The 12,429-nt window shown below is 45.7% G+C and overlaps 2 protein-coding genes across 2 annotated transcripts; one reads left to right on the plus strand and one right to left on the minus strand.

Moving 5' to 3' along the window:
* The first annotated feature begins 370 nt into the window (after window positions 1-370).
* On the plus strand, window positions 371-7,203 carry dipk1aa (divergent protein kinase domain 1Aa). Its single transcript, XM_052088181.1, has 6 exons — window positions 371-891; window positions 3,942-4,076; window positions 4,384-4,491; window positions 4,947-5,123; window positions 5,255-5,386; window positions 5,569-7,203. Exons 1-6 carry the CDS (start codon window positions 838-840, stop codon window positions 6,247-6,249), a joined length of 1,287 nt encoding a protein of 428 aa, XP_051944141.1. The 5' UTR covers window positions 371-837; the 3' UTR covers window positions 6,250-7,203.
* A 533-nt stretch (window positions 7,204-7,736) lies between these two features.
* rpl5a (ribosomal protein L5a) lies at window positions 7,737-10,559 on the minus strand (the record flags this gene model as incomplete). The annotated part of the gene is made up of 7 exons (XM_052088222.1): window positions 7,737-7,893; window positions 8,074-8,165; window positions 8,442-8,619; window positions 9,120-9,322; window positions 9,478-9,612; window positions 9,686-9,801; window positions 10,460-10,559. Coding segments are annotated over 7 exons (927 nt in total), but the record flags the coding sequence as incomplete, so codon positions are not given.
* Window positions 10,560-12,429: the final 1,870 nt, after the last annotated feature.

Consider the following 12,429-nt stretch of genomic DNA (forward strand, 5'->3'; position numbering starts at 1 on the left):
AAGAAGCGAGACTCAAATGTCCTTTCCTTTGTGATGCTTATTATTTTGATATTTTCCCTTCTCGTCCCACACGGTCAGGGGCGTGTAGAGGGCATGTAATACAGTATGTTTTAAATATAAAGGAATATTTCTTTGCAATGCTGTGTTTTATGTTTGGGCTTTATGTACAGCACCTTGTTAGATTTGCAGTTGTTTTGTGCTCTAGGAATAAAGATGAGTATCCTGCTGCTTTGTTTTTGACCCAATAACTGGAGTTTAATCTATGTACGTTCTCAATTTGAGCCCATTAGACAGTTGTACTTTGGGGAGAAAAAAATACCAGCTTTGAATTTTAACATTACCTTTAGCGGAAGTGCTGTCGAGAAGTTTTGCTTTTATTTTGAAAGACAGCGGAAAATAATTCACGCACGTAAACAGCTTCAAACTGACACGACACTCAATTTTATGACAGTTTTTTCGCATACTGGGCACTGGAAAATGCACTATGGCGTACACGTTTTGAATCGATTTCAGGTAGACTACAAACTGCCTTTTGTTTAAAAATTGCTCTGTAAACACCGCGCTTGCGCACCGACCCGAGTCGGTGCTGCTGTTTTCTGCTTTTGGGTCGAGCGGGTGGGAAACTTGGGTTTCCTTGCAAAAAACAGCTGCTGTAGCCAAGCTGCCAACGTGCAGACAGACGTCGCATCGCACCGCGCACGGTGACTCAAGCAACATTATTCATATAAAAACCCGTTCATTCATTTCTAGTCGTTGTGCATGCGAGGCGAGACGCTCGATCCTGCGGTGGCTGATCTTGACTGATGTTCTCCAGTTTTGAGATGATCTATTTTTGTGATGGCAAAGGGGCTGTTTCCACGGGCCTGGGTGAAGAAGTCATTCTATTTCCAGGTAAGACGGCATGCTGTATATTTGGATTGTGTGTGTGCGTGTGTATGTGCTTTGAAGGAGAAGCAGAAGCGTGTGTCATAAATCACACAAGGCTGACAGCTGGCGGTAAAAGAGCTTTTCCTCGGTTTTATAAGACCTGAGGAATGCCGATGAAAAACTGTCCCCTTGACCCAAAAAGCTTCAACGATCACATGCGAGATTGTTTGTTTAACCACAGCGTCGTCAGTGCAGGGACTGAGGCACGCCAGTATTCTGATTTTATCAAAACAAATTCCAGCGAGGGTTGGAAGCTTCATTGTAAGCATTTTTTTTACAGCAAAAGGTAAACGAGCTGTGTCACCAAACTTCAGAAAAGACATTTCAAACCCAAATCACATGCTATGTTTTCCCCGTCAGTGTAAAGACGATCAACCGGCGCGTTTGCTTCGTTCAGTGCACGAGAAGAGGTGAGAGTTGTGGCAGGACAACTTGGCGCCTGCTCACTACGCATCTGACAGTTCCCGGCCCGAGAACAACATAGTCTTGCTAGAGCAACACCACACCCCCGACCCCCCCCCCCCCCCCCTACACGGAACCCATTTTGAAAACATGGACGACATCAAGATGGCGACGGGGTTGCGGAGGAGCCTGTATGTATGAATGCTTCCAGGAGGGCCAGAGAATGCCGATAAAGTGTTCGTGTCTTTAGCCCTTTTCACGTTGCATTTAGCAGGGTTGCAAACGCGCCTCCGTCAAACTCATTCATTGTGGAAGAGCCAGGGAACACGGAGTGAAGCGTTGCTGTGCGGTACCCCAAATTGAAAAATGTTGTACACGAGAGCAGTGGCGTGACGTCAGACAAGCACCTCCAACTGGAGAGATGCTGCCAGAGGGATATATTGGTGGACTCATGCTCCATTTTCCATTGAGCAGTCAGGGTGTTATTTAAAAAACATTTTTTTTTTGCAACAGTGAAAGATGCATAGGCGGCCCGGTAGTCCAGTAGTTAGCACGTCGGCATCACAGTACAGAGGTACCGGGTTCGATTCCAGCTCCGGCCTCCCTGTGTGGAGTTTGCATGTTCTCCCCGAGCCTGCGTGGGTTTTCTCCGGGTGCTCCGGTTTCCTCCCACATTCCAAAAACATGCGTGGCAGGCTGATTGAACACTCTAAATTGTCCCCAGGTGTGAGTGTGAGTGCGAATGGTTGTTCGTTTCTGTGTGCCCTGCGATTGGCTGGCAACCGATTCAGGGTGTCCCCCGCCTACTGCCCAAAGACAGCTGGGATAGGCTCCAGCACCCCCCGCGACCCTAGTGAGGATCAAGCGGCTCGGAAGATGAATGAATGAATGAATGAATGAAAGATGCATCTGTGCGGTCTAACCAGTAGACAAAATCCACATTTTTACTACCTGCTATGCTGCTATCTCAGAACCTCCAAATACGGGCAACTGCTTTGCCCTCATCATAATCCAGTGCAACTCGTTTTGTGACACCCCCCCCCCCTGGAACATTTCAGACACCTCTCGTATGTTAGTCTTAAGGCAGATGTTATCGAAATTTAGGTTCCAGGGACTAGTTGCCTAGGAGATCCATTCCCCCCCCCCATCATATTGCCGACGGCAATTAAACACAACTCACATCGGCATCAACAAACGATGCAGCAATTTTTTTTAAAAATGCCTATTTTCAAGCAAAATTGAAAACAAATCCATCTTTGGGAGAGAATGGCGAACGTTCAGTTGTACGTTTGGAACCTGCACGGGTGAACAAGCAAAAGGTTGCCTGGCAACATCTGAACATACTGCCGATGGCCTCTTGCCTTTGCTGCAGTCCGGCGCAGAACACTCATGAGGATTAACATGGCTAGTTCCTAAATACCGAATGATTTGTGATGTGGTTTTGCATATTTGCTTGAGGGGCTTTTTTCTTAGAGGGCAGCACGGAGGCCGAGTGCTTAGCGCATTTGCCTCATCGTTTTGAGGTTCTAAAATGTCCATCCAGAATGTTTCCAGTAAATTTACACTCCGGATGGGTTTGTCAAAAGTGCGCTTACGTCATTTTATGATTGCCTTTTTGGTATTCCTGCATTTTATTGGTTTTGTTCCCAAAATTCTTATTTTTTTGATTTTAGTTTACTGTCTCCAGTGCTCGGGGGGGTGTGAGGAACATTTTTTGTGTGTTTGTTTTCATATCCGGGTCCATCAGATAGAATGGCAAATCTACTCACTGTCTGAACCAAAGTAGGTCAAAGTGTGGTTACACTGTGATGTTATCTTCTCCGGTGATACCGTCACTCCCCTCGGGCCAACCGTTTCTTTATGACACGCTCATCTTTTTAAGAGTTGTGTTTCAAGTCGCCAGCCGTAAATGTTCTTCGGGAGCTATGTGGGTCAAATGGATGAAAGGCGAGGAAGGAAATCTCCTGTCGCTCGATCTTCTTTTCATGAATGTTGCTGCCCTCATGACACTTTTGACAACAGGTCATGTGCTTTGTAATCCATAACCAAATGGATTAGAAGGACCCAGACTTGAGTTGTTAATACAGTTAACGTTTCCCAACCCCTTTTAATTTTTCTATTTATTTATTATTGCGGAGCGGCCCGGTAGTCCAGTGGTTAGCACGTCGGCTTCACAGTGCAGAGGTACCGGGTTCGATTCCAGCTCTGGCCTCCCTGTGTGGAGTTTGCATGTTCTCCCCGGGCCTGCGTGGGTTTTCTCCGGGTGCTCCGGTTTCCTCCCACATTCCAAAAACATGCGTGGCAAGCTGATTGAACACTCTAAATTGTCCCTAGGTGTGAGTGTGAGTGCGAATGGTTGTTCGTGTCTGTGTGCCCTGCGATTGGCTGGCAACCGATTCAGGGTGTCCCCCGCCTATTGCCCGAAGACAGCTGGGATAGGCTCCAGCACCCCCCGCGACCCTAGTGAGGATCAAGCGGCTCGGAAGATGAATGAATGAATGAATGAATTTATTATTGCCTTGACTTAAGAGTGACTTGGCTTATGAATTTTCCAGATTCGAGTTGCGAGCAAAATTTGTAGTTACGCAATTGCTCTCGTCTTCTCTCCGCAGGCTCGTATTTACTTTGTGAGGGTGAAGTACTTGTTCCTCACCTGGCTGACGGTGTTGGTGGGGAGCTGGGTACTCTACGTGCAATATTCGGCCTACACGGAGCTGTGCCGAGGACACCAATGCAAAAATGCCATTGTGAGTTATCGATCAGCTCTGATCAGCCTATAGAACGGTAAATGCAGTTTAACGCATGTATTCATTTTGGAGCTGCTCGTGAGAAATCCCCATCGTAACTTTATCGTAACTTTTAACTGGCCCAAAGCTCAGATAGGAAAGCGGTAAATCAATAAACTGCCTTCATCCAAACGTTGGTTGACGCTAGCAGGTGCCGAGTTCTTTCAAGCTTCCGACAAACGCAATTTGATGCCAGTCGACGACCTCTTTGCGACCTGTCAGTGACTGAACGTTGATATCCGACTCGTGAATTGTCTTTGCCTTCAAGTGTGACAAATACAGGCGAGGAATCATCGACGGCTCGGCCTGCAGTAGCCTGTGTGATAAAGACACATTCTACATGAGCAGATGTCTGTCAACACTGCCAAACAACCAGGTAGGAAACCATCTGCAGCGTTTTCCTTTCTCGGGCCGCAAGTAGGGACTTGCGTTTACAATTCAAATTCTTATATTTGTTCCAAGAAATTGTATTCATTCGTGTCCGCACAGCTGATTCGCTTCATTTCATCGAATTTCTCTCGGCTGCACTGCTCCCGATATGTGGATATTACGATTTCTTCGTCCAAATCAGATTTTAGCTTCTATCTGTTGCCGCGTTAATCTAATCTGTCAAAGGCTTTCAGAATCCGAAATGCCAACCCAAGTGAATTAAACTATATTAGATTTGGACTGTTTCTTTAACCAATCAGATTTCACATTCCTCCCATACAGTCACGCCAGCATTTTTTTTTTTTTTGCATCATATGTTTGGTTAGTCAGAGCAAAGCTTTATCGGCACAGCACCGGCACCCCATTCGCCATTAAAATCGTCAATCTCGCTCTTTTTGCCAGGTGTACACGGGAAGTTGGGGAGATCACGAAGGAATCGTTCGCTGCCATTTGGGGGAAGTGACGCACTACGAGATGGGCGAGGAGCCGGAGCCGCACAGGGAGGCGGCTGTTTTCGAGACCCCCACCAAAGGGACATCGGTGGAGAAGTTCAGAGAGATGGTTTTTCATCATGTCAAGGTAAACAAATGAATCAAACGCATATGCAACGCTCTATATGTACAGCCAGTAAATTCTCTCACTTGACACCCTGCCTGTGTGTGTGTGTGTGTGTGTGTGTGTGTGTGTGTGTGTGTGTGTAACCTTTCTAGTCCAAGCTCGGAGATCAGGCTAACCTCGGCGGTCTGGTGAACGTGATCCTGTCGGTGGCGGACGGCAACAAAGACGGAAAAGTGTCGCTTCCAGAAGCTCGCTCCACGTGGGCCCTCCTGCAGATTGACGAGGTCAAATATTTCAATATTTCCCGGGTGGCGCGGAGCAGCCGGTGGCGAGTGGCAAACCGCAAATACTTTGTTACTGTACAGAATAAAATTAGAATAGTTTGGCCACCTCTGTCCTGAAGTTGGCGCTTGAATGATTTTTGCGAGTCTCGACATTGCGCGTTTAGCCGGTGCTCTTCTCTCAGGTGCTTTTGGGCCTGCTGCTTCAGGAGCGCGGCCACACCCCTCGCCTCCTGGGCTACTGCGGCGACCTCTACATGACGGAAAGGGTCCCCCACGGGCCCCTGTACGGTTTCTCCATACCTTGGCCGCTGGCGTCCTGGGTCCCCGGCGGCCTACGGCGCACCGTGGACCAGTGGTTCGCTCCGTCGTGGCCTCGCAAAGCCAAGATCTCCATGGGCCTCCTGGAGCTGGTGGAGGACGTCTTCCACGGCACGTACGGCAGTTTCCTCATCTGCGACCTGGCGGCGGCTCGCTTCGGCTACACCGACGGCCACGAGCTGCGCCTCACCGACACCCGGGCCGTGGTGCCGGAAAGCCAGTTCCGGCGGGGCATGCGGGCGCTGCGCTGCGAGACGGACGCCGAATGCGTGTACGGGGCCGACTGCCGGACGTCGTGCGACGCCGCCGAGAAGCGATGCAGGGAGGAGCCCGTCCGGCCCAATTTGGCCAAGGCGTGCAGTACGCTGAAGGACTACCTGCTGCACGGGGCGCCGTCTGCTCTGCGGGAGGAGCTGGAGAGGCAGCTGTACGCCTGCATGGCCCTGAAGGGCGACGCCGGCCAGCTGAACATGGAGCACTCGCTGCTGCTCAACAACTTGAAGGCTCTGCTGTGGAGACAGATCTCGCACACCAAGGATTCGTGAGCCGGGTCGCGGGGTCTGGTCTGACAACGCTGTGATACGACATGTCGACAAGAGCGCATTTCACGTGACGCTAATCACACAAAAACAATCGGGACATCGGTCCTTGAATTTACGTTTCAGGTGAACTGAAAATTCACTCTAACTTGTTATCGTGGAACTTCATTTGAACTCTCCACTTTTGAGCGCGTGCATGTCAATCGCAAAGAGCTGAACAGAGGAATTCACGACACATCGGCTTGGGTGAGATGGGATTTTTTGGGGGGGGGGGGGTTGTCTTTTGTGCTTTGCTTCCTTTTGTAGTTACTCAAATTACTTGATGAATAATTTCAACACCAAATTTTGTTTCAACACTTTGAACAGAGGTTAAGGAGCTGAAGAGGAAAATTCATAACTGGGGGTGGGACTATGACTTTTCATCTTAATTTGTTCCCATCATTTTTGCACAACTTTGTTTTTTCTGATAAGGCGCCAAACAGAAAACCTCACAACACATAAAACATGGTCATGTTTTCTGCATGGAATTTTTTTCTGCATACGTTTGCATGGATTAGTTGTGAACCTTCGCCCCCCCTCCCCTTCCCTGTTACATTGTCAAAACCCTTAATTGGTCCCATGATGGGTTTTGTTCCAAATTTGGAAGCCCACCCGATGCCTCTTCATTGTCACATTCTCAACGGATTTCAGTGCCCAGAGTGGGACATTTTGGGCATTGCTAAGCAACTGACTTGTCAATCTACGATCAATAAGCACAATCGTTCACTCGTGGGACAAGAAGGCGTTTTCCTCTCGAGCCATTTTTGTGTTACACATGAACTCAAATATTAATGAACTGAGCTGTATAGTTCTTCTTTTTTTTCTTCTAGAAAAAGAATGACGGATTATTTTTCTAGAAACACATGCTGAAATAGTCTGATGAATGTTTGAAGCGAAGCTCTTTTTCGCACTCTACAAAAATTTTTTTTAAAAAGCACACTGTCTCTTGCCGATGAATTTTTGAAAACTTGTCGTGACCTCTAGAGAAAAGCTGAAGGAGCGCTCAATGCTGCTGTGCGGACCGAGATGTTACGGCAGAAAAACGCACCCATGATTTTGCACAACTGAGAAAACAGTGCGCACACTTTTGTTGTCTTTCACCACATGCCTCATTTCCTTTTATTTTTTGGAGTCACCGAAGTGGGACACGGAAAAGGGGTGAAATCTGAGGTTGAAGCATGAATAAAAAGCACAACTGAAATACAATGACGGTGCTCGCTTTCTTACCAGAGAACTGTTGTGAATTTTGCCGTCCAAGTCGTGTGAAGACAAAAACTGAAAAGCCGAGCATTTGGGCAAGTGCACTTTCAAAAGTATCTCATTTGGTTCACAAAGGTTATTGTGAATTTTTTTTTTACCTAAGAGTCAACTATCCCGAACATTTTGTGAGCCGTGTACGTGTCACACGAGCAAACGTGCCATCGATATTGCACAAAGTCTCGGGCGACAAAGACTGAAGTTGCTTTTGGAATATATTTTATTTGTCTGGGATGCGCCGGACTGGGCGGCTAACCGTCCGCGGCCTCTCGCTCTTGCGCTCGTAAGAAGCTGGCCTTTTTCTGGGCGACGCGGTCCTTCCTTTGTGCCAGGGACATTTTGGCCCGGTTCCATCTGCCCAAGAGAGGAGCAGAGTTGGCACCGTGAACATTTGACGGAAGGATGACCGACGAAAAATATCGATGGACTGATTCATACATTCGATACAATGTCACAAGCCCAAGTTTTGTGCGAGACGTGCAAATTTTCTCACTTGATTTGAAGGGGAAATAATACTTATACAAACAACCGCACCTCTTCTTGTTGAGGACTTCTTTCTTGGGTTTCTTTTCGTGAACAGGGTTCACTCTGATGGCGGCGTGTCCTTTTTTGTACATTTCCTCTACCTGAAAAGTGAGGGGGGAAAAAAAATAAAATAAAAATACTCTTCATGTCATGACATTGTGTGCCAGAAGTACGGACGAGCATCGTGCTTCTCTCAGCCCCGTCTTGAAAGGACAGTAAACATCAGCCGCCGCAAACGAAGGACCAACTACGTTTTGCTCAGCGCGTTTTGGATCATCACCGAGAAGCATGAGAACCGCCGTTATATCATAAGAAGCTGGCCTATGTGCGGTTTGAGTGGACGGCGCAAAAGAGTAAAACTTCGTCCGCGGTCGTACCGTGTCCGGCGTGACGCCGCTCTTAATGAAGCGCGAAAACTGCCTCTTGTAGGCGTCCTCGTCCTCCTCCAACAGGTAAGACATGTAGTCGGCCACGTTCATGCCCATGATGTGCTTCCGATGCATCTCGGCGTTAAACTCTTTGCTCTCCGCGTCGTACCCGGGGAAGCGTTTCAGGCTGCGGACGACAAAGAGAGAGCATTTGTGGTTCATGTTTTTAGACCAAATGAGCGATAGCGGATGATTGGTGATTCATAAGCAGATTTCAAACAAAGTATCCTTGTTTATGTGACCGCACAGCAGGTCAGTAACATTTTGTGATGCTCGGATTCGATATGACAACGATATTTTCTTTCCACCCGTTCAAAATCACATTTCACCTTTTGTGTTGTGTGGAATTTGATTTTTCAAAGGTCAAACACGTGCCTTGGCCCAATAAAGCCCGTAAAACAATGACTTCATTGATCACATCAGGCGGGCTGGTTCTGCTGCTTCTCTCAGCCCCGTCTTGAAAGGACAATAAACATCAGCCGACGCAAACGAAGGACCAACTACGTTTTGCTCAGAGTGCTTGGGATCATCATCGAGACGCAGAGAACCACCTCACACAAACTGGACCGAGCAAAAGTTAAGAATCTTTCAGTTGGAAAGATGTCCCGAAAGACGTGTACCACCGACCTGTGAGGAATGGCCAGCCCTCCGTCAAGCGCGCCTTTCAGCGCTCCGAAAACTTTGTTCCCCGTGGTGGTTCTGGCCAGCCCCGCATCCAGGTAGCAAGTGAAGGCGCCTGGCTGACCGTCCACGCTCTCCACGTTGAACTCGTCGCCCGTCACCTCCACCTGACCCTCATACACCTGATCCATGCCGAACTTGTGCAACAGCTGAGGCAAAGAAAACACCCCTCAGAACGGTTCTTCTCAGAATGGGCTCCTACTCCATTGTAATAAACGACGTCATATTTATTGAGTTTTAGGAGTTCTGTAAAATAAGCGCCAATGATAAAACAAGAGTAAGGAACATGTGCTTTAGCTCTTACCCGGCGGGCAAGCAGCAGTCCAGTGCAGTAGGCGGCGGCATAGTTTGTGAGACCTACAGCGATGCCATATTTGGGCAGCTCGTGGGAGTATGCGGCGCACACAATGTGGTCTCCCTCAATCTTTGCATAGGCAATCTGTTATGAAATATAATCAATTAAATGAGCCATCAGAGTACACGTGACCTACTCAGATCTTCCCGCAGCTGACCTGGCAGCAGATATCCCTGTTGGACAAGCGGACGATCAGACGGTACTTGGGTGTGTTGTACTTATTCTTGTCCTGGACAACCAGTCGTTTGCGAGCATAGTAGTCCGTTTTGCCCTCTGGAACACAGAATAGTTACTTTGACAAAATACAAATACAATTGGAGTGCATTAGTGGACATGTCATATGTAATGGCTATCTTATCTTACATTGTCAAGTTTAGTTTTGAATTCTTTTTTTCTTTAAATAGCAAAGTATTTAGTATCTGCAGCCAATTTAGATGGGATCCTCATTATTTCACTATACATATTAATAATTGAGATACCGGGTGAGATGGTACTATTGCTTCTCTTAGCCCTAGTCTTGAAAGGACAATACACATCAGCCAATGCGCAAAAAAAATTAATTCTATACTTCATTTGAGGTATTTTACCCCCCAATAACTTTTTACTTTTCCTCCATACATCTGCAATTTCTACTCCTCACTTTGTCAAGAGGATTTTAGATGCCGTTTTGATTTAGCAAACTACTATTTGTGTTTAAGTAAATTTTATGAGGATATTGTTTGTTCTTCAACTACAGATAATTTTGCCTGCCAATACCATAACCTGTATTGCATATGAACTATATTCTTATAATTTTGTATTAAGAACATGTCAGGGTCTGTATTTTTTTATTCTATATATATGTTTTCTTTTGCTTGAGTAAAAGGGTTGAATCATTTATTTAGCTGCTATTTTTTAACATAAGTATCAACACTCCTACATAAATGTTTACCTCTCCTTCGCCTGAATTTGACTTCATATCTCTTGAAATAAGCCTTATTCTTCACCACTTTCACGAAACCCTGAAAAGACACGACGCGTTCAAATGTCTGTTAGGAAGCCCCAAAATGCCACGTCATGTTTACATGATTTTGTAATGATTATATTTGGTCAGCTTGAGGTTCGTCGGCGACGAAAATCGCCACGCTAGAACTAAACGCCGCGGCATTTATCAGACGCCATCCGACCGTCAAAACACTGCAAACGGTCCTCTAACAGGAATAAACGACACGTATACATACACAACGGATGAAAACATTCAAAATTATGAAGGTTTACTCACCATTATAGAGTTTTTTTCCACTTTTCTCCGCCGATTCAATAACAGTATTTGGGACTCTTTAACTGAAATTATCGAGTTCTTTCGAACAGCATCGGCACGTAAGCGCCCCCTAGAGCATTGGAGGCATGATGACAAACCAATAGAGGGCAGCACCATACAAACATAGTCACTATTTGTGTTCAGATTTGTTTTTAATCCTCCCTGCAGAAAAGGAAAAAAAATCGACGAAAAAAATGAATAAATTGCCACCCAAAAATGAACCAGACACGATTTGTAAAAAGACAAATAAAACTCACAACAACTACAGGATACAAATATTCAGGTGCACCAAAATAGTCGTAAGAATGTTCGTATTTATACAAAAAACAAAGGTGTACCAATGTCTGGGGACTGTATTGTGTAGCGTTAATCCTCCATATGACAAGTACTGTAGTGATTATAGTTCATAAATAATTTAACTAGTTTACTAGCAGATCAATTTGTAAATTACATTTTCCTAGTATGGCCTGCGTAGTATTGGCTATTATGTTTAAAGAAAGGTCCTAACTAATACCATTTTGCATTAATGTAGATACATTGATTGATGACAAGCAGCACTACAAAACAAGTGTATTTCTCTACAACTGCAATAAAAGCAACATTGAAATCCTCAAATCTCTGTACACATTTAGAACTGTCTGACTCGTCGGGTGATTAGATTCTGCCAGTGTGACTCACACAAGAGGAGTAAGTGAGGAGCTAAAGTTTAGCAAGGGTGGTTTAAATCGAACAACATGAGCAACAGAAAGAGGAAATATTACATGTCTCACACCATGGACCCACCTCTTCCTAGACATCAGACACTCAAACACCCATCTAAGTCATGGTTGCGAGGGACCCGTGTTAATGTTATTGCACAAATGCCACACTTCCTTTTGAATGGGAAAGTCATGTGATTTTTACAGTATACAAACTTACTGTAACTGGAAAAAGTGTTTTCAACATACTTTTCTTTTTAATATAAAGTTTCAAATGGAATGGCCTGCACTTTCTCCAGACCCGAATCCTTTTGAAAACATGTGGGCCGTGTAGAGGGCTCCAAACTCTGCATGCACCCCAGAATCTCAATGACCGAAGGGCTGCCTTTCAAGAAAAGTGGGATGCCAGGCCATAGCACACAATAAGTCGACTTGTAAACATGAAATGTCATCGTCAAGCTGTAATTGATGCTTAAGGGCACATGACAAGTTACTGAGACGTTGCCATTTTTGTTTGTGGTGTACCTTTGTTGTTAACACTTGTTTCAATGAATTGTTTGAGATGATGAAATCACCAGTGCAACCTTCTACTTAAATGTCCTACTTTCATGATATATGTTTCCATAAAAACAACCAGCAAAATCTGAAATGAAATCTAAACTAGACGGACAGCCAGCAAAGGGAAACCAGAAGAGGATTTATGTGCTCCCTCTAATGTGTTCCAGTTAAGAGACCAGCAGCAACAGTTTGAACCAAATTGATATGTTTGCAGGGTGACTCCAGAGTAAAGTGTATCAACAAGTGCAACTAACAGATATGTCAAGCCAACCTCTGCGTTGCACAAAAATCTTTTCTTAATCTAAATGATGAACTCTGAAGGGTGAGTTGACAAAAAAAAAAACT

This window comes from Hippocampus zosterae, chromosome 15 (assembly GCF_025434085.1).
Source record: "Hippocampus zosterae strain Florida chromosome 15, ASM2543408v3, whole genome shotgun sequence".
In the NCBI taxonomy this organism is placed as follows: domain Eukaryota; kingdom Metazoa; phylum Chordata; class Actinopteri; order Syngnathiformes; family Syngnathidae; genus Hippocampus; species Hippocampus zosterae.